Source organism: Dromiciops gliroides, chromosome 3 (assembly GCF_019393635.1).
Source record: "Dromiciops gliroides isolate mDroGli1 chromosome 3, mDroGli1.pri, whole genome shotgun sequence".
NCBI classification, from domain to species: Eukaryota; Metazoa; Chordata; class Mammalia; order Microbiotheria; family Microbiotheriidae; genus Dromiciops; species Dromiciops gliroides.
Genome location: NC_057863.1, coordinates 283,461,700 through 283,489,133, shown reverse-complemented (window position 1 = coordinate 283,489,133; position 27,434 = coordinate 283,461,700). Strand labels below are relative to the sequence as shown.

Sequence of the window (27,434 nt, the reverse complement as noted above, 5' to 3'; positions counted from 1 at the left end):
AATAGACATAAAAAATGTTAAAATACTTGGACTATTTTCTACCAATATATCCTTTGGGTAAATTAATTAATAATATGTTATTGTTGCATATTATAAATGCAGTTTTTCCAAAGCACTTACAATTACTAGGACTATTTACTAGTTAACAATTCAAATGACTATATCAAGTTAGGGAATGAAAGAAATTTTGTGTATAAAGGAATTCTAATTTCATCTGTCAGTGCAAAACTCTATTCACAAAAGAGTCTACAGGAGAATATGTGTGATCTAACAAGAAGATGTCACATGCCAATGATTGAAACCTACATTTTTATGAACTATTCATTTGAAGAATAGGTAATAGTTTATTTAAATGACTCTGCTATACTTATCCACCACATTACATTCTCTACCAGTGACAAGGTGTGTGGCCATGGCTGCACTCTGGGCAATGCTCTACTAGAATCACTGCTAGGTTACTACTGGTCTATATGTTTCTTCTAGGAGAGGCAGAAACAGCATTGATGCACAGTGTTGTGCCAGGTTAAATATCCCAGTTTTCAGTTTACATGAACACCAGGAACAAGACTTCCCCCAAGGAGACTTAAAGCAATGTGGTACTTATGGGAGCTAGATTCTATTTCTGTAGGGATTCTATAATCTACCCTAGGTATCTTACAAGGAGCCCTAAAATCTGGTTTTGGCAAATATAAAAAAAAAACTTCTTTTTTAATCTTATTTTTAAAATTTATCTACTTATTTATTTATAATTTTCTCCAAATTACATGTATAATGAAATTTTCACATCATTTTTTAAAACTTTGTATTCCAAATTCTCTTCCTTCCTCCCTCCACAACCCCCTTAGGAACTCAAACAATTCAATATGTTATACATGTGCAGTCATGCAAAAATTTCCACATTAGTCACATTGTGAAAGAAAACAGACAAAAAACTTCAGAAAAAGGAAAAAACAAATATATATATATATATATATACTTCAATCTGTATTCAGATACCATCCATTCTTTCTCTGTAGAAGGATTTCATTTTTCATAAGTCCTTCTTATAGCATTCTGCTCATCATTTATTAAAGCACAATAGTGTTCCATCCTAATCTAATCCCAAAATTAGTTCAGGCATTCCCCAATTGATGGGCATCACCTGAATTTCGAATTCAACTTTTTTTAAAAAAATCTCTTTTAGGATACCACCTAGTATTGTATTTCTAGGTCAAAGAGTATGCATGGTTTTATAGCCCTTTGGCCATAGTTCCAAATTGCTCTACAGAATATTTGAATCACTTTACAACTTTACCAAGAGTGTATTAATGTCCCATTTTCCCCATATCCTTCACATTTGTCATTTTCCTCTGCTTTCCTATTATCCAGTCCAATAGGTATGAAGTAGTAGCAAGAATTGTTTTGATCTGAACCTTTCCAATCAATAGTGAATTAGAGCATTTTTTTCATATGGCTATAGGTGGCTTTGATTATTTCATCTGAAAATTTCTTGTCTTTTGATCATCTATCAATGGAGGAATGGCTCTCACTTTAAAAAATTTGACTCAGTTCTCTATGTGTTTGAGAACTGACGCCTATCAGATAAATTTGCTTCAAATTTTATTCACAATTACTATTGCTAACTGTATTACACTTCTTCCCATTCCCTCTCCTTGATATTTACTCTATTTTCTATCTTTTTTCACCGTATCCCTCCTCAAAAGTGTTTTCCTACTTACTGCCACCTCCCCCAATTTGACCTCCCTTCCTTCACCCCTCCCCCCTTATTCCCTTTCCCTTTCCACTTTCCCATGAGGCAAGATATATTACTATACCCCATGGAGTGTGCATGTTATTACATCTTCGAGCTAAATCTGATGTGAGTAAGGTTCACTCAATCTGCCTCTCCTTCCCCATCTTCCCCTCCACTCCATGTGCATTTTCTTGCTTTTTTATGTCAGATACTTTACCCCATACCACCTCTCCCTTTCCCTTTATCCCAATGCATACCTCTCCCCATTTAATTTAATTTTTTTTAGAGATATCAGCATGGGACACTTAGGTAGTACAGTGCACAAAGCACCAGCCCTGGACCCAGGAGGACCCAAGCCCAAACCTGGCCTCAGAAACAAGTCACTCACCAGCTACATGACCCTGGGAAAACCAACCAACCCTGACCACACCTCAAAATGAATAGATAGATAGATATATAAAATGCTTTAAAGATATCATCCTTTCATATTCAACTCACACCTGTGCCCTCTGTCTAAGTATACTCCATTCAACTGTACTAATAATGAGAAATTTGTTATGAGTTACAAGTATCATATTACCATGTAGGAATGGAAACAGTTTAAACTTTTAATGTCCCTTATGGTTTATTTTTGCTTTTTACCTTTTTATGCTTCTTTAGGGTCTTCTATTTGAAAGTCAAATTTTCAATTTAGTTCAAGCCTTTTCATCAAAAATGCCTGAAAGTCCTCTTTTCATTGAATTCCCATTTTTTCCCCTGAAAAATTATACAAAGTTTTGCTGGGTAGGTGATTCTTGGTTGCAATCCCAGTTCCTTTGCCCTCCTGAATTTCATAATCCAAATCCTCTAATCCTTTAATGTAGAAGCTGATAGATCTTGTATTATCCTGACTGTAGCTCCACAGTACTTGAATTGTTTCTTTTTGGCTGCTTACAATACTTTCTCCTTGACCTGGGAGCTCTGGAATTTGTCTAAATTTGTCTATAATATTCCTGGAAGTTTTCATTTTGGGATCTCTTTCAGGAGGAGAATCCACCTAGGAGGTAGATTCTTTCAATTTCTATTTTATCTTCTCTTTCTAGAACATCAGGGCAATTTCCCCTGACAATTTCTTGGGATATGATGTTTACGCTCTTTTTTTGATCATGGCTTTCAGGTAATCCAATAATTTTCACATCATCTCTCCTGGATCTATTTTCCAGGGTAGCTATTTTTCCAAGGAGACATTTCACAATGCCCTCTTTTTTCATTCATTTGGATTTGCTTTATTGTGTCTTTATTTGTCATAAAGTTGTTAGATTCCATTTGTTCAATCCTAATTCTTAAGCAATTATTTTCTTAAGAGATCTTTTGTATCACCTTTTCCATTGGTCTTTTCAAACTGTTGTCTTTTTTTATTTCATGACTTTCCAGCATCACTCTCATTTCTCTTTCCTTTTTATTCCTCTAACTCTATTACCTTATCATCAAAGCCCTTTCTGAGTGCTTCTATAACCTGGGACCAATTCTTATTTTTCTTGGATGCTTTGGCTGTAGGAACTTTGATTTTGTTATCTTCTTCTGAGAGTGTATTTTGATTACCAAGGAAGCTTTGCAGGATACACTTTTTTTTTCTGAATTCTCATTTTACCAGCTTCTTTCTTGACTTTTACCTCCTTCTTAAAGTGGGACACTGCTTCCAGGATACACTGGTCCAAGCTTCAGGGGGTCCCAGGTGGTTCAATTTAAGGAGAGGCACATTCTATACTCCCCTGACCTGGGCTCTGGTCTGTAAGTAATCAAAACCCTTCTTGCTCTTTACCCCAGGAATAGAAAACTATTTTACTATAGTTGTAAACTCAGGCATGCTTGTACCCCTCCCCAACTTGGGCTGCCACCATGCAAGACTGCTTCCTGGTTCTGAACACAGGCAAAATGATAGAGTCCCACCTCAGCACCAGCATAGACCCCTGCAATCTCCTCCAGGCCAACCATTTGACTCCCTCACTGTCCATGGGCTGAGTTCCAGAAGTAGCTGTCGTTGTAGCCAAAACACTCCTCTGGAATGGCCTGCCTGGGGCTAGATCTGCATGTTATGTGGAGCTATGCTCCTCCCTCACCCTTGCACAATAGATTTGTCTCACCAACCTTCTAAGCCATCTTTGGCTGGAAAATGATCTCATCCTGTCCTTTTGTGGCTTCTACTGCTCTTGAAATTATCTTATGGCATTATTTGAAGGAATTTTGGAGGGGTTTGGGAGGAGAGCTCTGAGAAGTCGCTGCCTTTCCTTCACCAACTTGGCTCTGTCCCCTCATATCAAAAACGTCTATTTCTATTTCTCTAGAAATATTATCAAGTATATATTTCTCCAGTTTAAAATGTCTCTTTCCACTTTTTTTCCCAGAATCAAGGTGAATTAGGAAAAAGAAGGCTTTTAGTTTAAGGAAAGTAGATAAATTAAGGCTGGAAAACAAATTGAGGGCAATAAAGTACCTCTTGTCTTGTAAAAATTATTAACTTGTTCATCCCCTAAAGCAACTGGTATGCAACCCACCCAAGGAGAGTGCCCTCTTTTCCATTCAAAGGTAAGTGTCCTCTTTTTTTCCCTTTTAGAGAGTATTATGATATTGATAATTGGGAGGAGATATTTTCATTCCTTGCAAGGAGTATAAAAGGAAAGGATCCAGGGCTAATTAGAGATAAATTCCTGTAATGTTAGTGACCTTTCTTTTGGAATGTTAACCATAAATCCTATTTCTTCCCAAGATTTTTTATTTTTCAACATTTCTATAAATGTTACTGAAAATTGTCTTGGGAAGAGAGATATGCCTGATGAAATGGCAAGTGCTGGGGAGAAATTTGGGCTAGGGGTGGTAAACTATGCCAATTTGGACATTTCTTCCCTTAAAGGATAAATGTTTGAGTATTAATTAGATTAATAAAAAATATCTGACTTACAAGCATAAATCATATAATAGTATTAATAGTTTTTTTCCCTTTGACATGGTCAATATGACACAAGAAAATTCAAATTAAAATTCACTGCCAATGTTCCAAACTGAACAAGAAAGCAGACTATTTTGGGGTTATTCTTTTAATGACTCTAAACTTCTTTTTTGGAACAAAGAATTATTTTTAAAGCAATATACTTCTAGTGATGCTGTATACCTGCAAGACATGAAATACCAACGTTTCTGCAGAATAAAGTCCAGAATCCATCAAAGGACAATGGAGAGATTCATGGAAGATATGAGCAGGCTCAGAGCATAAAAATTAGGAATTACAAAGGAGAAACAGCATAAATAATGTCATCAGAGAAATGTATGATAAAATTAAAAGATAGACAAGTTATTTGGCTACATATACACTCACATAAACATACACACACATATATATATAAACATACATCTAGAGATGTGTATATGTACACACATATATCCATGTATATATACACATACATATGCAAAGAAGCTCCCTACCAACAAAATGCATATATATGTATATGTGTATATATATATATACATACACTATATATAACATAACACAACAAAATGTGTATTATATGTGTGTATATACACATATGTGTATGTATACATATATGTGTGTACATAAACATATACATACATATACACATACACATACGAAGAAACCCCCCCAAAGAAATCTTGAGCAGGGCCCCTGCTTGGAATTGTGGGATTGTACAAGGCAAGCAGGCTTATAGGATCTGAGATTTGTATCACTGAAGGAAATAATCCTAACAGTGAATTCATGGATCTATTGGACTACTATATGTGCAAAGCACTGTGGCAAAGATTTGAAATATAAAACCAAAAAATATTTTGTTTTAGTCAAAATGTAAAAATAATAGAAAACTTCAGGACACTTTATCTCTTCCTTTTTCCTTTGTCTGGTTAATCCCTTTACTGTGAGGGATGGGGATTTGGGCATTGCTTGCCAAGTGGCTACAGAAAATAAAAGTAGTATGAGATTATATTTCACAGAAACCATGAACTGAAGGTTAATGGAAGATAGGATTTAAGAAAGTATGTTTGAAGAGAAAGAGAAAGAAAAAAAGAATTGAAGACCAGAACCTCTGGAGGAGCCAATAGCTGGCTAGCAGTTGTGGAGGTAATCAGGATGGTGATAAAGGTTTCCTATTAGCAAGAGTCTCAGTACAACAGCCAAATGAAAATAACTGCCAAATGAGAATCACTGTTGATTCAAGCAAAAATGCCAATGGTTGACTTCACTGATTTTTCCAACTCCCTTCTCCAGTTTGAAAGAGAAATTTACAATAATTTTTCCTATTCATTTTATAAATGTTTGGAGCAAATTGAGACCAAAATTATAAGGGTGGAAAGGAAATGTGACTGTACTCACAAGGAATGCTGGTTGTGATTTCTTTATGTTGCTTTCCTTTGCCTTTATTTTATGAATATTTTTAATGTTGAATACTATCAAGATGCTTGGTTTTTTAACAAATGAGTCAAATGAATATGTATTAGAAGCAGGATACCTAGAGGAGTTTCCCATAGTTTGTGAATCTTAATGTTGGGGGTAAGAGGGAAATGAACCAGAGAAAATATTATTAAGCAACTCCATGATAGGAATCAGGCACACCTATCAAAAGTTAGGCTCTGCTACTGGGATAGAATAATTGTAACCTAGTGACTTAAAAGAGAAAATACATTGATAAAAATGGAATTATATGTGCAGTGGAAGACTACTGAATACTTTGTCTACTTTTTATATTTTCTTCTCATTATACCCAAGTCTTTTCTGGCTTAATGGAAATGATGGACAGAGTAAATTATAGAATATCTATAGAGAATTTATAAAACTTAATGTTATTCATTATTTTTAGAATTTTCCCTTTTATTAGAGCAAGTTAAACAAAACTATGATTACATTGCCATGAGTACTCTTCTCTGACTGGTCCAAATTTTTAATTCTTAATGGTTTCCCATTCCATGTATCTTCTATTCATGTTGTTTTTGCTGTTCTACAAATCTTCCAGAGAAAACTCACTAAACACACTGTTAGGCTTTGGTTATTTTAATACTGTGTACAACTAGTTGTAATATTGTGTACAACTAGACAACTTAGGCTATCGATTTGTGATCTCTCATTCTTGATCAATAATTATCCACTCCTTAACACCTTTTCAAGATATTCATTAGACAGAATTCTACAAACATTCTTTAAGAGCCTAGTATATGAGATATACTTTGCTCAGGAGTAGAAGTATTTAGACAAAAGCAAATGGTCCCTTCCCACAAAGAATTTATATTCTATTGGGGGATACAACATGTATACAGATGAGATATATGCAAGGAAATGTGTGATACAGAAAGTACTAACAAAAGTGGTAGTAGTTTTCATGAAAGGTATGGTCTCAGAAGCTAAGGCCTTTGAACTTAACTTGAGACCACCTTCAAGTCCAGTGAATCAATGGATTTGGATGATGCTAACCAATCAACTTGAAGCAGCATGTAAGAACCGCCTCTGCTCCAGACCTATAAAAATCTTCCACACTCAGTTTGAGGAGAGTTTGTAATTGAAGCAGGCTCATGGTGGAGGACTTGAAGAAGAACCGGACCAGGCTGGAACTGTAGTCTAGATAGGCCTTTTCTTAACTTCACATGTTCTTTTTTTCCTAATATCTGGTATGCTTTAATAAATACTTAATGCCCCAAAACTGGTGCTAAAGCTCCTAATTTAAGGTGATCATACATTTAAATTTTAAACAACACAGGTAACAATTTAATTCAACTAAATAAATACTTCCTAAGCATTTATTTATTCAAGACACTCTTCAAGGTGCCAGGGGGTACAAAGACAAAAGTGTAACTGACAGAAAAATGAATAATGAATTGAAGAGAGACAGAGAATGGAGTGGGAATACTAGAAATAAGGCAACTATAATGATTTAGGAAAATGAAGCAATGAGGGTGTGAGCCTGGGTAATGGTAGGATGAATAGAAAGGAAGAGATAAGTGCTACAGATGGTGTGGAGAAGGAATGGACATAACCTGATTCCTAGATGAAAGATGCAAGGGAGAGAAAAAAGTAAAAAATAATGGCAAGACCATGGTCAAGGGAAAGAGGCAGAATAATGGTGCTACAGACACCACATTCCATCCTAGGTTTTTGTGTATATATCTTATACCTCCATTAGACTCTATGCTCTCCCAGGTTAAGTCTAGTCTTACAGCTTCTTTCTATCTTCCTCTGAATATAGCAGTGCCTTGCAGAAAATAAGCACTTAATAAGTGTATTTAATTGGATTGATCTGAAATCTAGTGTGATTCCTTATAAATCACATTTATGCCAAAAACAAGAGGAAGAAATAGTAATGCTGCACATTCTATCTATCTGCTTTTCAAGGTCAGACAGATAATTAGGCAATATATTCAAGGAGCATTTCAACCTGCCATTGAAAGACAGAATAGAAGTATAACATTAGTATTAAAGGCTTTTCAGAAATTTATGTAAATTATAGGTATTATTTATGGCCTACACCACTCTCTACTTATCCTGTCCCCAACACTCTGTGATTAGAAAGACCAGGTTTAATCCTAAGGGCTGAAACCAAAGGTCTCTTTGTGATTCATGTCTCCAATTTAGAATTTTACTCCAAAGGAATCTTCAAAATAAAACTCAGATATAACTTGTATCTTGATATCCCTCAATGTGTATATTGAGGTTCCTGATTCCCACAAAGGTACCAAAATGGACAATTTGGTGCAAAATAAGGAACAGAGTTTCAGCCCTATGGAAAATACACAAGGCAATAAGAACTTACAGGAGTCAATAAAATAGTGAGAAATAAAGCACTCAAAAAGCTTATCAGCTCTTCCTGGAAGGGAATTAAATTTTGGTTTTGGTATCGGGGTAACCCTTTATCATTCTGGTAAGTCCCTCTTACCCACAAAATATTACAAAGTCACGCTGGGAGAACTGACTTGTAGTTCAGATTCATCATGGAAAATGAGTATACTTTCATCTTTTTAAAACCTTCCACTCCAAGTTCCTTACTGACTTTTGCCTTCAAGTTAGAAACTTAATCAAGAATTATGTGAGCTATTGTCTTCCTTCTCCAAGTAGTATATTACACCAACAAATCTTGTTAGATCAAAGAAAGAGGAGAAAAATGAAAAGTACCTATATGTACAAAAATATTTATAGAAACTTTTTTTGTGGTGGCAAAGACTATGAGGGAATGTCCATCAATTGAGAATGGTAAATTATATGTGAGATATGAATGTGATGAAAAACAGTTGTGGTATAAGAAATGACAAATAGAATACTTTCAGAAAACCTTGGAAAGACTTACATGAACCGATGAAAAATGAAGTGAGCAGAACCAGAACATTGTACACAGTGACAGGAATATTCTAAGATGATTACCATGAATGACTTAGCTGTTCTCAGCAATACAATGAAGGAAAGCAATATCTAATGATAAAAAATGTTATCCACCTACAGAAAATGATGTGATACAGTATGGATGCCAATCTAAGCACACGTTTATTTTTTTCTTTGTTATTCTTGGTTTTGTTTTGGTTGTTTAACTGAATTTCCTTTTGTAACATAACTAATATGGAAATGTTTTGCTTGACTGCACATTTATAATTTATATCAAAAAGCTTATATTCTCAAGGAAGCTTCAGAGAAGGAGAAAGAGAATATAGAACAAAAATGTTTAAATAGATGTTAAAATTTGTGTTTACATGTAATTGAGGAAAAAATAAATAAAACTTAAGTGGAAAAAAGAAGAAATCATCTCTAGAAGGTCTGATGCCTAAGCCTTTGATCTTGAAAAACCTGTCACTTGGGGTTCAGGAATTGGTGTTTTCCCCCCAAAATTCTTCATTATCTGTTAGAAAGGCTATATTGCAGGATCAACTACTTAGGGAATTCAAAACCCACACACCTCCTTTTCTACAGTGGAGAGTGGGGTTCAGGAGCAGTGTCCTTACTCGGGTTGCATATAAGCATAATTCTGTCTGCCAAGTACTTATACTCATGTAAGTATATAGCAAGTATGCTACTATATACTTGGCATGGAAAGTTCATTCCCAGGAATTCTAGTCTATGAACTACACTCAGGAAAAATAACAATAAAAAGGGAGAAGGTGGTGCAGAACGAGAGGCTTGACAAAGCTTCCCTCTTAGGTTCACCATGTGTCTCTTCAGTAAACTGCCATTACAGATCTTGGGGAAATAGGGGAGAGTGAAGTCCCTTCTGCAATACACTTACTGGGCTCTGATCTGGAAGTCCAAGGAAAAGTAAGTGTACAAAGAAGTTCAAGTCCTTTTGCAGCTTGGTTAGGGTGGGGAATGATGGAAAACTCTTCTCAAAATTGTCCATTCTCCATCTCAGTCACTCAGATTTTTAGAAATAGTCATAGTTTACTGGAAGCCAAGCAGATGACTTTCACTTGTCCTCTCCCTACAGGCTCAAGTAATTTGTCTACCTCCATAGGAGGTGTTCTTTTGGCAGAGGTCCATTCTCTGTAAACTCACTGAATTGTTCTGGAGCTTACCTAATTAATTCTACTTACATAAAATACTAAGTATTTTACAGAATGAGTTCAAGCCATAGCAATAGCTAGATACCTGAAAGACCTGGGTTCAAGTCCAACCTGTGATGTATGACTCTAGGCAAGTCCTTTAACTTCTCTATGAACTAGGCAACATTCTTAGACTCTAAGGTTAGAAGAAAGTGCTGACCTTTGCTAGTAGGAATTCTCTACTTTTCAGAACATTTCCACATTCATATCCATTTCATTTCAGTTTACCTCTTACTTTGTCAGAAAACTTAGCAATGGATTAATCTGAACATTTTTTAATATAACCGATCACCGTGGCTTTGGTTTTGGTTTTGTCCTTTCTCCCCCTCCTAAATTATTTTTATGTTAGGGTGGTTAAACAAAACTTCATAGCTTGAAGCCTATAAATAAATGCCTGCCATCCTTATGACAAAAAGAAAAACAAAATAAAACAACAATACACACGCACAAAACAGGCACTGGTGGGATTTAGCATGTTTTATGTCTTTATTTATTGAGTTTGAAAAAACCTGTCATTAAGAGAGCCGTTTGTTAAATGACTAGGGCCACTAAACATGTTAAAATGTCATGTATAAGAACACTAAATTTCTGAGTGCCTACATTAATGGCTAATCTCAATAAATCTTCAGAACAGTAAGAATAATTCAGCATAACACATAATAGCCAACTAAATTCCATGTAAGTCTTCCAAAGGGAATCTATACTATTATATTTTGTTTCTCTTTAAATTATGTCAAAATAAAAATAATAGCAGCTATACTGAAGGTAATAAACTGATTTGTGATATAAGGCAATTTTCAGACAGCAGCAAAACATTTTTCTTGGGAATTAGTGCTTTGTTACTATGTAATAAAATAATGTTACTTACTGAGTCTGATTTAATAAAGGCTCCAACATCCACATGGAGCCTCAAAAATGACAAAGGAAAAACTAGATTATCATCAATAAATGACCACTGATGCAAGGACATGAAAAGTATAAGCCTAGATTCTTTTAAAATGTTCCTTCTTTGGGGCAGCTAGGTGGTGCAGTGGATACAGCACGGGCCCTGGAGTCAGGAGGACCTGAGTTCAAATCCAGACTCAGATCCTTTACACTTACTGGCTCTGTGACCTCGGGCAAGTCACTTAACCCCAATTGCCTCACCAAAAAAAAAAAAAAATGTTCCTTCTTTGTTGAGCTTTGATTAAAGGTGGGGTCTATGCAGTATTTTGGCACTTTCAGTCAACAAGCACCTAAAAGCAACTGAAGTGGAATGGCAACCAGCATCTCACGAGGCAAACAAGGAATGTAACAAAAATGATGAATTCCCTCTTTCCCGTTCTTTCCTCTCAGTTACACTAGTTCCCTCCTCCAGATCCCCCACACTTCTTTCTCTGCCTTTCCAACATTAAAAATGGTCTTTTCCAAAGCATCTATTGCTGAGTGACAATCAAGAAGAACAAGGTGACAAGAAGGAGAAGAAAAGTGCCATGAATTCCATATCCTCTGCCTCATTCCTCTTCAACAGCCAGAACTAGTTTCATTATATCATGGTATGCCTAGATTTGCAAATAGCCACTGTCTCTTGTTTTGTTTTTGTTTTTTGTTTTTTGTTTTTTTGCTGGGCAATGGGGGTTAAGTGACTTGCCCAGGGTCACACAGCTAGTAAGTGTCAAGTGTCTGAGGCCGGATTTGAACTCAGGTACTCCTGAATCCAGGGCTGGTGCTTTATTCACTGCGCCACCCAGCCGCCCCGCCACTGTCTCTTACCACTACCAAAGTCTCTGTTCCCCAGTGTTCCAAAGAATTACTTAAAAATCTCGTACTCTTAGAGGTCACAGAAAGTCCTTATGAAAAAAAGCCCTAAGATCTTTGCTTTCAAACATTCTGTCTTATGTCCAAGAGGTCCTAAGCATCTGTTTATGTAATTCCATGACTAAAATAAAATCAGTATCCACTAACTAAGTTTTGAGGACTTCAAGCATTTTGGAGATTTTATTAGTAATCTCATTTTCACTTCAGAGCCAACAGCCATCCACATTTGTGGCTATTCTCAATAGAGGGGAAAAATGATTGTGCCACTCAGTTACCAAGCTTGAAGAGTGGTTTGGTATAATCAACCAACTGGCTAAAGACAGCAATGCTGCCAATCTCGTCACTGATCAAAGCCTTTGGTTAAATGTCAAGTTGCCTATGCTATACTCTCATACTCTGACATGCTTAAGAATCTCAACTGGTACAGGAAAAAGACATCACTGATGGATTATTTCAAACTGTTGTGAACTCCATGATCTCCAACACTATCCACCAACTGTAAAGGACCTCTTATTGGGGGTAATGTTAAGACCTTTCCAGTTTTAGCATTTTCTGACAGCAGTGTCTGAAGTCCAAGCAACACCTCCCTTGGTGTCAAGAGAGCAGCCAATGTAGAAAGGTTTACAGAAATGTAGTATATAGCACAGTACCCTCACATTGCCATTTTACAGAATGGAAGGTATTTTGAAATGTTTTAGTTTTAAGAATTTTATTCGCTGCACAATATTTGTGATATGTAGATTACATGTGTTATGAAAAGTAAATACTGTCTCAAATCAATGTTTTTAGTTGAGATATTAGCACAGAATTCTAGGGAATTACTACTGGGAAAAATGTTTTGCATGTTATCGGTTTTATTTTTTGTACTGCATTTTATGGGTTCATTGTGTTAGAAAAAGTACATATTGTCACTTTTGTTATAAAGAACTGTATGCAAAAAATTATATTTTCAACACTCTAGTGAAAGAATACCATTTTTGATGGTTGAAGAAACCTAACCTCCTATTTTCCATAGATTCCATATATAACCATTCATGTTTTATTTTGGGGTTATTTTCTAGGAATGTTACCCCTGCAAAAGTTGATGATCAATGCTACTATCTCTTGAAAGCAGAATGCTGGATAGTTATAATGGTAAGAAATTTCTTCCTTATCCTGTTGACTCTAATTCAAATAATTCTACAGTAAGCAGGTACTTTCAAAGGGATATTTTTGGGATGACTAAAGATCCTACTCTGTGTCAGGCCCTGTGTTAGGTCCTCTAAAGATAAAAGGATATGACTTTCAAAGTAGTTTAAAAAGTGAACACCTAATAACTTTTTAGCTTCTGACATTCTATACTCAGATGGCTTACTATCAAACTAATAACAACTATATCTGTTAAAAATATGATGATCAGGCAGCAAACAAGCTTCATTGTTGTTCTTTGTTGTATTACCAGTCAGGCAATAAATCATTTTTATCAAACACTTACTTTGGGCTCTAAAATTATTGATTATTGACTGATTAATTATTAAGAATTATAGTTAATCCCTAGAATCAATACTTATGGATTTAGATTTAATTAGATTGATATTTAATTCACGAGACTCCAGTGGTAGAGTTTATAAGAATATGTTAGAAAAATGTAAGCCCACCTTCTACCTTTGCTGGAAATCAATCACAGTCTTAGTTAATTTGCTTCATTCTCCATAAACATAGATAAATAGATGATAGATAGATAGGTAGGTAGATAGATAGATAGATGATAGATAGATAGATAGATGGATGGATGTGTGTGTGTGTGTGTGTGTATAAAAAGCTATTCTCATGATCTGAGCCTGCCATGACCTAAAAATTTTGTGATATTTAGCACTCTCAGTCCAATTTCCTACTTCTTTGTCACTGCCATTGTGAAGGTGAAAGGGAATTGAAGACCCTTTAGTAATTTTCTATGTATCACAGATTTCAATGGAGGGGGAAAAAGCCTGCCTAATGGTGATGATCCTTTCCATATTTAGCTGGGCTAATGCTAAAAAACATACTATCACCGGAACCATACTGAAAGTTTTCCCCAAATATTAAAACATAACAGAGCATGCACAATACTGACTGGGTCTTGGAAAACCTAAGGTCATATCAATACCATGATGAGGCATCAGAGTAAGCTTTGGGGGAGGTTTTTTATGCTTTATTGGAAGAGAAAGAAAGATGAAATTAGGAAGAGGACTTTTATTTGGGATGTATATAAGAATGATAATTGATAATGGAGAGAACTATATACATTTGATTGTTATTTATTTCTATTTCATCTGCCGAGGGGAATGACATTTGCACTGGAAATACAAAAAATGGCTAACAGGGAATTCATATGAAAAATAATGAGGTAATAAGAGAGCACCTAATTGCCATTCATCAATCAGGTTATCCAGCCGAGATTAAATAAGATCTTTAGTACAGAAAGAATCAGCAGCAGTGATTGCCAAAACATTGTAAGTAATATCTGAAAGATCATGGAAAATAGAAGTATTAACAAATTAGAAACAAGTAAATGTCCTGATTTGAAAAAGACAGAAACAGAGACAGAGACAGAGACAGAGACAGAGACAGAGGAGAGGGAGAGAGAAGACAAAATAATTTACAAACTACAGAACAGAAAATTTTGATATCTGGGAAAAATTTACAAGGGGATTAGGGGATTTGTGGTAGGAACAATATCTATTAAGACTAGAAAATCTCTGACAGTTCTCTGTTCCCCCCCCCCCACGGGGGTGGGGAATGTTTGTTTGGTGGTTTCCTTTTGTTTTTTTGTATGTTTTCTCAAAAAGTCAATTTTAAAAATCAATGAAACAATTCTTCAGATATAACTGGCTCAAGAGACTAATGCTTTGGGGCAGCTAAGTGGTATAGTGGATAAAGCATTGGCCCTGGATTCAAGAAGATCTGAGTTCAAATCTGATCTCAGACACTCGACACTTACTAGCTGTGTGACCATGGGCAAGTCACTTAATCCTCATTGCCCCATCCCCACCCTCCCACCCCTCAAATAAAAGAGAGACTACTGCTCCAACCAGTGATATGCTTTCCTGGTTCATAAAAAATAAAAATCCCAACACACATGTATGCATTTCTCTCCACATTTGATTAATTCTTGCTGCCGTGCAAGTCAGTACACCTGACCAGATGCATCTCTATACCAAGATGAAGAGAGGAATAACCAGACAAACTAGGTCTGCATCTTTGTTGACTAGTCTTCCAATGTGATAGGTATATGAACTTCCTTTTAAAAATCATATGTGAGTTGTGATTATTTCATTTTGTTCTGATCCAAAGTCTAAACCACTGAACTGGATTGCCAGCAAAAGGAAAAGAAGGAGAGTGAGATAAAACCTATCTTCCTATCCTTCAAGTAATTGATTATGAACTCCTTTAGGCAATATAAGGTGCTCTCCTATAACACCCAATGAGCTTGGGATCTCTACTTTGAAGACCACTATCCTAAGGCAAAAAATCCCAGCACACAAGTATCTGGTTCTTCTGAGATTTTATCAGTTCCCTAACACAGTAAGTGTTAATCCACTTCTCTGGAAAGTATCTCAAATGTGGTGATCAGATGAAGTATGTCCAACTTTACTAATGCAGGGTCTTTCCATGCTGTTTTTAAGTAAACTTCCTTTTGTAAAATATTATATAGCCAACAAATGTCTCATTTTATATTCTAGCCCCAAATATGGACCATTGTACTGGTCTTAGTACGGCCTGGCTTATAACTGCATTGTTAAAGGAATAAAAACGGTGAACTTCTAGAAAGAAAAGCAGTAAGTACAAAGAATTAGCAAAGCTTGATCAAGAACAGATCATGCTAGAATCACTTGTTTCTTTTTTGAATTCTATAGACACAGTTTACCTAGATTTTACTAAAGCATTAGGCAAATGCTTATCTTGTACAGAATATGGAGAGGTATGAAATAGACAACAACACAATAAGCTGTGGGGTAGACATACTCAAATATAATTGTTAATGGTTCATTGTTTTTTGGTTGTTTTTGTTTCTGGGTGTTTTTTGTTGTTCTTGGTGTTGTTGTTGTTGTTGTTGTTGTTTTAGTGAGGCAATTGGGGTTAAGTGACTTGCCCAAGGTCACACAGCTAGTAAGTGTTAAGTGTCTGAGGCCAGATTTGAACTCAGGTACTCCTGACTCCAAGACCAGTGATCTATCCACTGCACCACATAGCTGCCCCAGTTCATTGTTAATGAAGCTGAAGATATTCCACAGAGCACCCCAGGGATCTGTACTTGGCCCTCTGGTTTTTTACGATAGTTTTATTACTAATGTGGTTAAAGGAATAGATGACATATTCATTACATTGTAGATGACAAAAGGCCGAAAGAGATAGCTAACATACTTTTTGGAAGAGTCAGGACCCCAAAAGATCTTGAAAATCTTGAACATTAAGCTCAAATATAATGAGATGAAATTTAATGAAGTTAAATTTAAATCCTTACACTTAGAAAATAAATCAATTTCATTAGCAAAGGATGGGAGAAGCAGCAACATGCCTAAAGAAGGCTTTGTCCTTTTATTGAACTATAATCATAATATGAGTTAGAGGTATGGTGTGGTCACCAAAAACCTAATGACATATAGGGCTACATTTAAAAAAGCACAACTAAAGGTACAAAAAGGTAATAGTTCTACTACACTCTGCCCTCATCAGACATCATCTGGAGAATTGTATTCAATTGCAGCCATCACAGTTTAAAAGTCAAGTGGTGGTTGCTTGCAGACCAGAGCATATACCAGCAGAGCAATAAATATAACTCTCCTTAAATCATACCACCTTGGAAGAACTAAGTACTTATAAATTCCTAGAAGTATCTCAGAGAACAGCTGCTCAAATCCCCTGAAGTTTGGACAATGTGCCCTCCAACCTGGAAGCAGTGCCCCACTTTAACAAAGAGTTAAAAGTCAAGAAATAGGCTGGGAAAAGGAGCAAACAGAAAAAAAAATGCTGACCCTAGAAAGTTTCTATGGTGACAAGGAAGATTAAAATACACCCTCAGAAGAAGACAAGATGGAAAACTCAAAATTCCTACACCCAAAGCTTCCAAGAAAAATATGAATTGGTCTCAGACAATATAAGGGCTCAAAAGGACTTTGAAAATAAAGTAATAGAGGTAGAGAAAAAATGGAAAGAGAAATAAGAGTGATGAAAGAAAATGATAGAAAAAAAAAGTAAATAGCTTGGTAAAAGAGACACAAAACAACTGAAGAAAATAACACCTTAAAAACAGATTGGGCCAAATGGTAAAAGAGGTACAAAAAGCCAATGGGGAAAAGAATGCCTTTAAAAGCTGAATTGGCCACATGGAAAAGGAGGAGCAAAAACTCTCTGAAGAAATTAATTCCTTAAAAATTAGCGTTGAGGGGCAGCTAGGTGGCTCAGTGGATAGAGCACCGGCCCTGGATTCAGGAGTACCTGAGTTCAAATCCGGCCTCAGACACTTAACACTTACTAGCTGTGTGACCTTGGGCAAGTCACTTAACCCCAATTGCCTCACTTAAAAAAAAAAATTAGCGTTGAGCAAATAGAAGCTAATGACTTTATGAGAAATCAAAAAACAATAAAGCAAAACCAAAAGAATGAAAAATAGAAGGCAATGTGAAATAACTTATTGAAAACAACTGAATTGCAAAATAGATTCAGGAGGGAAAATTTGAAAATTATTGGACTACCTGAAAGCCATGATAAAAAAAAAGCCTAGACATCATCTTCTAAGAAATTATCAGGAAAAATTGTCCTGATATTCTAGAAACAGAAGGTAAAATAGAAATTTAAATAATCCACCAATCACTCCTGAAAGAGATCCCAAAATGCAAACTTCCAGGAATATTATACACAAATTCCAAAGCCTCAGATGAAGGAGAAAATATTGGGAGCATCTATAAAGAAACAATTCAAGTACTGTGGAGCCACAGTCAGGAAAACACAAGATCTAGTAGCTTCTACTTTAAAGGATCAGAGGGCTTGGAATATGATATTCCAGAGGGCAAAAGAATTGGGATTACAACCAGGAACCACCTACACAGCAAAAATGAGTATAATACTTGAAGGGAAAAATAGAATTCAATGAAAAAGAGGACATTCAGGCATTTATGAGGAAAAGAACTGACCTGAACAGAAAATTTGATTTTCAAATACAAGACCTTAGAGAAGCATAACAAGGTAAACAGGAAAAGGAAATCATAAGGGATATTAAAAAGTTAAACTGTTTTCATTCCTACATGGGAAGATGATACTTCTAATTCATAAGAACTTTCTCATTATTAGAGCAGCTAGATGGAGTATATTTAGAGAGAGGGTGTGGGTATGAGTTGAATATGAAGGGCTGATATCATTGAAAAATAAAATTAAGGGGTAAGGGAAATACACTGGGAGAAAGAGAAAGGGAGAGGTAGAATGGGGTAAAGTATCTCACATAAAAGAAATAAGAAAAAACTTATACAGTGGAGGTGCTAGGGAGTAAGGGAACCCTAATCTCATTGGAATTGGCTCAAAGAGGGAATAACATATACGTTCAATTTGGTGTACTAGTACATCTTACCCTGCAGGAAACGAGGAGCAAAAGGGGATAAGGGAGGGGTGATAAAAGGGAGGGAAGATTCAGAAAGGTGACAGTCAGAAGCAAAACACTTTTGAGGAGGGACAGGGTGAAAGATGATATAAAATAGAGTAAATATCATAGGATGGGAATAGGATGGAGGGAAATAGAGTTAGCAATAGTAACTGTGAAAAAAAATTGAAGCACATTTATCTGATAGCCCTCAGTTCTCAAACACATAGAAAACTGAGTCAAATTTATTAAATAAGAGTCATTCCCCAATTGAGAGATGATCAAAAGATGTGAAGTTTTCAGATGAAATAATTAAAGCTACCTATAGCCATATGAAAAAATGTTCTAACGCACTAGTGATTGGAGAGATGAAGGTCAAAACAATTCTGGAGTACTACCTGATACCTCTTGGATTGCATAATAGGACAACAGAAGAAAATGAAAAATGTTATAATGGACATAAGGAAAATGTGACTTAAAGCACTCAATCTTTGTAAATTGATTCAAACATTCTGTAGAGCAGTTTGGAACTATGGCCAAAGGGCTACAAAACCATTTGTATTCTTTGACCTAGTAATATTACTACTAGTTTGGTATACAAAAAGAGATAAAATACAAAAAGTTAAATTTGAAATTGAGGAGATGCCCATCAATTGTGAAATGGCTGAACAAATTGTGAGATAAGATTATGATAGAACACCATTGTGCTATAAGAAATGATGAGCAGGATGCTCTCAGAAAAACCTAGAAAGACTTACATGAGCTGATGTAAAGGGAAATGTGCTGTATACAAAGTAACAGCTATATTGTAAGATAATCAGCTGTGAATGACAGCTATTTTCAGTAATACAATGATTCAGGACAACTCTGAAAGACTTCTGAAAAATGCAATCCTTCTCTAGAGAAAGACCTGGTGGTATCTGAATACAGACTGAAGCATACTTTTTTAGTTCCTTCATCTAACTTCTCTTGTCTGTTTTCTTTCATAATCTGACTAATGTGGAATTGTTTTGCATGACTACACTTGCATAACTTATATTGAATTTCTTGCATTCTTAAGGGGGTGGGGATGAGGGAAGAGAATTTGGAACACAAAGTTTTAAAAATCTATTTTAAAATTATTTTTAAATGTAATTTGGGAAAAAATCAAATTCTAAATTCTAAAAAGAAAAGGTCAACAAGCTGGGAGAGTGTCTCCAGATGAAGGCAACCAGGATGGTGAAGAGCATAGAGTCCATGTCATGTGAAAGTTGTTTGAAGAACTGCTAGTACCTAATCTGGATAGAAGAGTAAGGGGAGCTATGGTAGCTTTTTTGAAGCATTTGAAGATATTTCATATGGAAGAGGAATTAGATTTGTTTTCTTTGTGCCCAGAGGAAAGCAAGATCCAGTCTACATACTTTGCCTGGCACCCCAGCACCTACCCTAGAGACTTGTGCTACTGATTTGAGAGTTTATTTTTAAAATTCTGAAATTTTTTTAAAATCTCTGAAATTTGAGATCCAGATATTCATATAACAAAAAAAATGCAGCCTGTTGTAGTAAAAGAATAATAAATAGGGGGTTGGGAATAAATTGGAAATAAGTCTTGTTCTGACATTAACTAACAGTCTTACTTTAGACAAATTAGTTAACCTTTCATAGCTTTAGATCCTCTTCTCTAAAATCAGACAGTTGGGATAAATGATCTCTAAGGTCTTTCTATCTCTAGAATACTTTGGTTTTAGGAAATAATTGGGAACATATGAACTGGGAAGCTAGGTGACACAGTAGATAGAGTGTTGGCAATGGAGTTAGGAGCACCAGATTTAAAATCCAACCCCAAACACAAACAGTGTGGCCCTGGGCAATTAACCTAGTCCTGTTTGCACAGTTTCCTCATCTGCAAAATGAATTGGAGAAAGAAATGGCAAACAGCTCTAATATCTTTGGCAAAAAATCCCCAAATGTGTTCACAAAGAGTTGAACACAACTAGTCCATTAACAACAACAAAAATAACTAATTTAATTTGATTAATATTGGCATGATAAGAAAAGGGGCAAAACCCCAATAACTCACCTCTTAATAGGATATCAACAAGAACATGTTCAGTAGTGGGGTTCCTGAAAGGTATAATTACAGACAAATGCCGACCAATACATGTACATATGGTCACTGGTTCCAAGGGTAGAGGAATGAGGCCTATTCCAGACAAATGAAATATCCATTCTTCAAGCTGTTAAAAAATAAAATGAAAGACAAAACTGAGATATTTAGATCACTTCTTTACATACTATATTCACAGCACATTATGATTTTTATATTTGAGTTGCCTTATATTTTGGTATTCACTATATGTCTATGCAATTGCTTTGTCTTCTTTTCTAGATATTACTGTACTTCACCAAAAATCAATTGATTAGTTTTCCCACTGAGGAGGAAAGGGAACTAATTGCCAATATTCAAATGTCTAGCTCATTTTAAAGCACATAAGGCTATTTATGGCAACATAAAAGAGAAACTCTAATGGAAAACCTTATATTTCTGCTCAAGGCTTTTTTAATTAACTCATGTAACAAACTGAGTCATAAACCCTGCATGTAGCTTCTAAAAGCTAGAACCTCATGCCAAATGTGATGAGGATTTTATTGCATGAGAATAAGAAGACAATATATGCTCTTACCTTATAGAAAAGGAAATGGGTATGATATTATTTGTCATTCACCATTGCAATGAATTTTCTTTGCTTAATTATAATGACCACTACATTAATGATATTGGGACTACTTCAGTGTGTACATGTGAAGATTCAGATACACTGTCCTTCTATGTCTTTCAACTGTGGCACTGATTTTCAAAAAACTCATCTCTTTGTTTTTTTGGTTTTTAAAAGTCATTTTAATGTGTGAATTATCTTGACCTAAACATTTCTTAAAGAATCATAACTCCATCTATGTATCACTCTGCACTCAAGCACATAGGGAACCAACTGTTGCACCATATAATAAATACATAAGTAAATACTGACTGACTAACTCAAGCAATTGATTAATAAGAGAATAGGAACCCAATAAACAAGCCAACAAATAATCACATGCAGATGCATATTTTTACATCAATGAATGTCTCCTTTTGAATTTCCAGTCTTGTATTTTTAATTTTCTAAACTAGCTAGATTTTGATAAGCCTGAATACCAGTGAAAACCAGTAACAGATTTTTGTTCAATCTTTGAGGCAATCATTTCTAAAGTCAGTACAGATATCAAATGTCCCTTAGTTTAACAAAAAATATAGGGATGTCTTTAATTTTCCCATATTTACTTGCGCATATTTTTGTATTACACCAGTTCAATGTGTCTAAATTAAACTGTATCGAAAAGTTAATTAAATTATTAGCTACCGTACACTCAAGCACCAGTCAAAACTATTTACCAAAACAGATGCCCCTCAAATTGCTTGCATTATAAACTTGAGACTAGAGGAGAAAATTAAAGAAGGAAACCTTGTACATGTGGAGACAAAAAGCTACCCAAACAGCTAAAACAGAAACTGAGGCAGAGCTCCAAGCCAAAGCACTTTATTAAAAGGACCTGGCCCCCTCTAATGAAGTGGACCCCATACCTTCCTCACAGCCTGAGATATCCCTCCTTCCAGGACCCTATTTTTATAAGGCTTAATACTAGATCTATTACCTGAATGTTCTAAAGAGGTTACACAAAGGACAGAATTCCATTGATTGATTGACATATAACACATAAGCTAAAATAAGCAAAAATTGTATGGCATCATATCAACGGTTGGGCTAAGCAGGGAATATCTCCACTGAATAGATGGTCACAAGATGGATTTGCTCTTCCTTAGAATGCAGAAAAGGAGATGGTACAAGCTATACATACATTCTGAGTACATAGCCAGGGTGGGGGGCAGTGCAGGATTTTCTGTAGAAAACCTCCCATGCTTGGTCTGATCATGGAATCTGAGCAAAACAGGATGAAGATATCTGTGGCAGCATTCTTGTGATTATACAAGTAAGTTTCATAGCTGTTAAACAAGTAGTGAATATTATTTTAAAGTTGGAGACTTATTTGGAAACTATCTTCCTGTGTAACATGAAATATGGATTAATACATTGCTTGTTCTGATGCCTATTATTAAATGATTGCCTAAATATCTATTATTAAATGAATATATTGAAATAATTGCTAATAATCATTACCCCTTAGAGAATCATAATGAACTGACTAGAACTAATGTTTGAGTAGGGGTCCCCGATGAATCATCTTTCTCACGTACATGTATAAGCAACTATTTTATATACTGACTAAATAGCTCCCTTTGTTTCATCTTGCTTCGCTAAGAATTGCTCTGGAATCTCCAAGGTTCTAATTAGAATGCTTATAAAGGATGAAATAGGGTAGAGGTCACGGAGGAAATTTGGTTTGCATGTTGAGCAGAGCTACAGGGGCCTTCAGGATTGGCCGAAATCCGCGGAGCTTTCTATAGACGCAGATTACAACGATCATTGACTCATGACATCATGAGCCTCACTGATTTTAAATATCCTTCTTTCATTTTTGATCTTCTGACCTTTAGGTGAAGAAAGACAAACCAGTCAGAGGAAATTGAGTGAAGAATGGCTATTCTTGGAAAGAAAACAGTAAAAAGGCAGAAAATAGGGGCAGCTAGGTGGCGCAGTGGATAGAGCACCAGCCCTGGAGTCAGGAGTACCTGAGTTCAAATCCGGCCTCAGACACTTAACACTTACTAGCTGTGTGACCCTGGGCAAGTCACTTAACCCCAATTGCCTCACTAAAAAAAAAAAAGGCAGAAAATATAAAACCAGCACATGATAGCTGATATATGCTAATGAAAGCCTGCCAGAATCCCACTTTTATTATACCTTCCCACTAAGCTCATCTTGCTACATTAAAATTCTATTACATTAAGAATGCCTGCATTCTAGCCTAAGTTTACTACCTGAACATATAACTAAGCTGCCACTTCATCTATGATACTCCAACAAAATTAATTTTAGGATTCAAAAATTATAATCAAGTGACTATAGCTCAAAGTTTGTTCTTCCCTCTATAGAGCTCTCCAGAGGTTCAAAACCAGAAACAAATGAAGCAAATAATAACCCATACTAATTTCTCTCCATTCAGCAAAGAGACACAATCAGGAACTGTTAAAGCTTATACTATAAGCACAGCCATTAGTTGATTTTAGATTAGTCAGCTACTCAGCAATGAGACGGCTAAAAGCATCCACTGAAATACATTTAATCAGTGGAATCCAGGGAGAACAATCAATGCAAGGTTGTTGTTTTGGGTGTTTAGGGTTTTTGTAGGTTAAAAGTTGTTTCAAAGTGCCAAATCTAGAACAAACTCAAAACATACCTTAAAAAAACAGAAAGAAACCCATCTTTCTTATGTATGCACACTATATACACTCATTCATTATAAAGATACTATTTTGAAATGTTTACACAGTCAGTGCCTTCCAGTGACCTGACATCAGTTTGTAGAGGATAGAAATTAAAGGAATTGAATAAAATGGAAAAAGTGAAATTATTCAGGGATGAAAAGGGCAAATAAAAATCACAAAGGTTAGAGTAATACACTGCAAAGGTTGAGGAGGACAAAGCAACTGAAAAGATGAGTTATTGATCAAAGTAGAGGTACAAACAAAACCCGCAAGAATCACCATTATTTGAAAGCAGATGTGCAGGATGACACAAATCAAGCTTCAGGGATCAATTGGTCCATGAAAGTTTTAAGTGAATTATTTACTTGTTTTGTTGCTTTTGTATTTGATGAAGGATTTAACTTTTAATTTATAGGCTTGTGCTCTCTGAGCACTTAAGTTCAAAGTAGATAATAGGTGTGTTGTCTTCTTGTACTCTCCTTGAGTACAGATCATTTTGATCACAGATACAAGCATATTTCTCAATAAAAAAGATGAGGTGTCTCTGAATATATCACTTGAAAAAATTGGTATTCTCAGATGCATTTTGTTGTTAAAACAAAATAGACTTACTTTATCTTTGTTTTTCCCCACTTATGTGACAAATTTCTGCTTTTGAATTATTACATAAAACTCAAAGGAAGTCTTCATCCCTCAGGAGGAAGCCCTGTAGTGAATTTGAGGGAGGACATGATAGGAGTCACAAAAGAGGGGCAGGCAGGACTGAATTGTGCCTGCATCATTGCTAGAATAGTCACATCAAAGAGGTAACAAAACCAGGGTGTTGGAGGATGGTTAGAGCCTTTGGAAAGAAAATTGGGCATAGTAAAAAAGGGGCTCAGCATTTGAAGTCAAAGGACCTGTGTTCCGATTCCAGCTCTGTCTCTTCTGCCTGAGTTACCTAGGATAATCTGTTCACCTCTCTAGGCTTGAGTTATGCCATTTGTAAAAGGAGATGATTGGACTGGATGACCTCTTAAAGTCCCTGCCCACTCAAAGTCTATCACCTTATAATATTTCTGATAACCAATATCATTCTCCTAATGTTCTTCTCAGATGACTATAAAGGTGACAGACCATTATGAATTTTGACAGGACAATTTCTTTTAAAAATGTAAATGACATTTCTTTAAAGAAAACATTACTGTTATGCCATGCCTATTCAAATATGCTATGGCATCCACCCAGGTCTTGTTATGATATTTAGTAAATAGCACACTACTCTTTTTTATTTATTTACTTGAAGTAGATCAAAATAAGAGTGATACATTTCCATCTATTTTTCACCCTTTCAAGACTGAGGAAAGCAAATCCAACCCAAAAAAATAATGAAGGCATCATTCATTTAAGACCAAAGATAAGCTCAACTAAAGTAAAATGTTATTTAGTTTTTCCAATGCTTTAGAAAGATTATTTCAATATCCTAGACATACTGGGATATTATGCTGATGAAACGATGGACAGATGATGGATTAAAGCATTCATAATGATATGTTCACCAATTTATCATAGCAATTTTGCATGTCAAGTTAAACAAGTTGAATGGTAAAATAGAAGATAGAAAATAGATGACCATCAAAATACCTGTTTGCATTCTAAGCATCTTGCTTTAGACTCTGAAAACCAGTATAGCAATAATCCTATGGCCTGAAACATTTATTGCACATGAACATTCCATTACTTTGAAATTGTGGCATTTTAGTCATACCTGTCTACAATGGAAGATAATTGAAGCTTGCTGTTTCTCTCTTCCAAGGGCAGAAGGATAAAAGTGAACAGGCACTTCAGTAGTAGAGTAAGGAGGTACAATGAGCTGTGAAAGCACAGAAAAAGAAAAAAGAAAAAAAATCAACATTTTGGTTTGAGGCATCCCTGAGTATATCTGTGTGTGTATGTGTTGTGTGAGTCAATGCATCCCTTGTATTGATAGTGTTGATGCTGGTGTTCATACTTATGTGATTAATGTTTCTGACTATTCCTATTCTCCACTCTTGATATGTATGTTCTGCTAAGATGGATAAAGTATACTGTAGTGGTACTCACAGCATGTTTATTCCCCAGAAAATAACAACAGGGTGTTATGGACTGTATAAAAAGCAGTTAAGCTTAGTTTCATAAGCTGACTTGAAACTTTGATAAAAAAGAATATTCCTTTTACTTTGTGTTTTATTCATTTCTTGTTTTCTCACAATGCCATTCTATGTTGTAACCACAGTGAATTCAAAATCAGTTAATTCCAGGAATAAAAGACCTGTTCTCACAATGGTTAGAAAATGAAGCTCCTTTTCCTTTAGGTTACAACCTAGGAACAACATGCTACATCTCTACTCCTCTCCCTTTTGGAGACTGTACAGCAATCAATTCCAGGGTAGTTTGAATAGCCTGGTCTAGTTGACTTCAAGAAAGTGAGGAAACCAAGACAAGGGAACTGGGAGAAGGCATCCTTACTAATCCTAAAGCTCAGTAGGAGGGGCTATCATCATGAGGAGGCATACCACCCATGCTACTGGGGATGGGGGTGGGGCAAAGAGGAAAATGGGCATGGCTTATCCTAAACTAGCTAAGAAAGGAAAGAGACATAGGAGTTAGGGAGTATTCTCATAGCATCAAAGCATCCAGTAAAACCTTTGGGGTTACAGAGAAAGGGCTGTAGGAACAAGATGATTTTTGAGCTCTAGGGTAATGTATCCACTTGGACTAGTTACTTCAGGATTAATCCCCTGAGGGAATGTGATGTCTGCCAACTGTTAGAAAGAAAAGTCCAAGTGTAGAAGTCTGAAAAGGATGTACAGCAGTTGCAGGAAATGAAACATGGAAGGCAGACACTATGTTGGCAGCTCAGCTATAGAAGTCAAACCTTGCCCTCCACTCTTTTTGTTGGACTCACAACTAGGTCAAAACAAGATGCAGTGCCAGGAGTAGGATGGAGGTGTAGAGGTTATCCACTGAAGGAAAAGCATCTTGTTTCAGATGTAATTCTTTGTTCTAAGAAATTCTAAGATGTAAATAAAATTGCTGTATAATTTTTAGACTAGTGAATCTGAATATTTGCCAGAGAAATGGTGCTACCCATGAGGAAATGCCTTACTATCAATAGGCCATGGGCAAGAGATGACTCAGAGGTCTCCAGAATATAACCAGACCTTCAAATCAGAAGCTAGCTTCAGACATAAGAATTCCAATAATTTGGGCTGTTTTTTTCACCCCCATAGCAAATATTAAAGAAGTTATTATAGCGATACTTCTCAAAAATATTAGTCTGACTCAGCCACACATACTGCCTCTACCCCAATGCATGGAATTTACTCTTTTAT

General features: G+C 35.8%; 1 protein-coding gene across 1 annotated transcript in view; it reads right to left on the bottom strand.

Annotated features, from left to right (window-relative positions):
- The window catches only part of CFAP47 (cilia and flagella associated protein 47), an 849,402-nt gene that overhangs the window by 224,088 nt on the left and 597,880 nt on the right, over positions 1-27,434 (bottom strand). Inside the window, 2 exon segments of the mRNA XM_043993472.1 lie at positions 20,737-20,893; positions 25,829-25,933. Of these exon segments, the coding sequence (XP_043849407.1) occupies positions 20,737-20,893; positions 25,829-25,933 (262 nt within the window).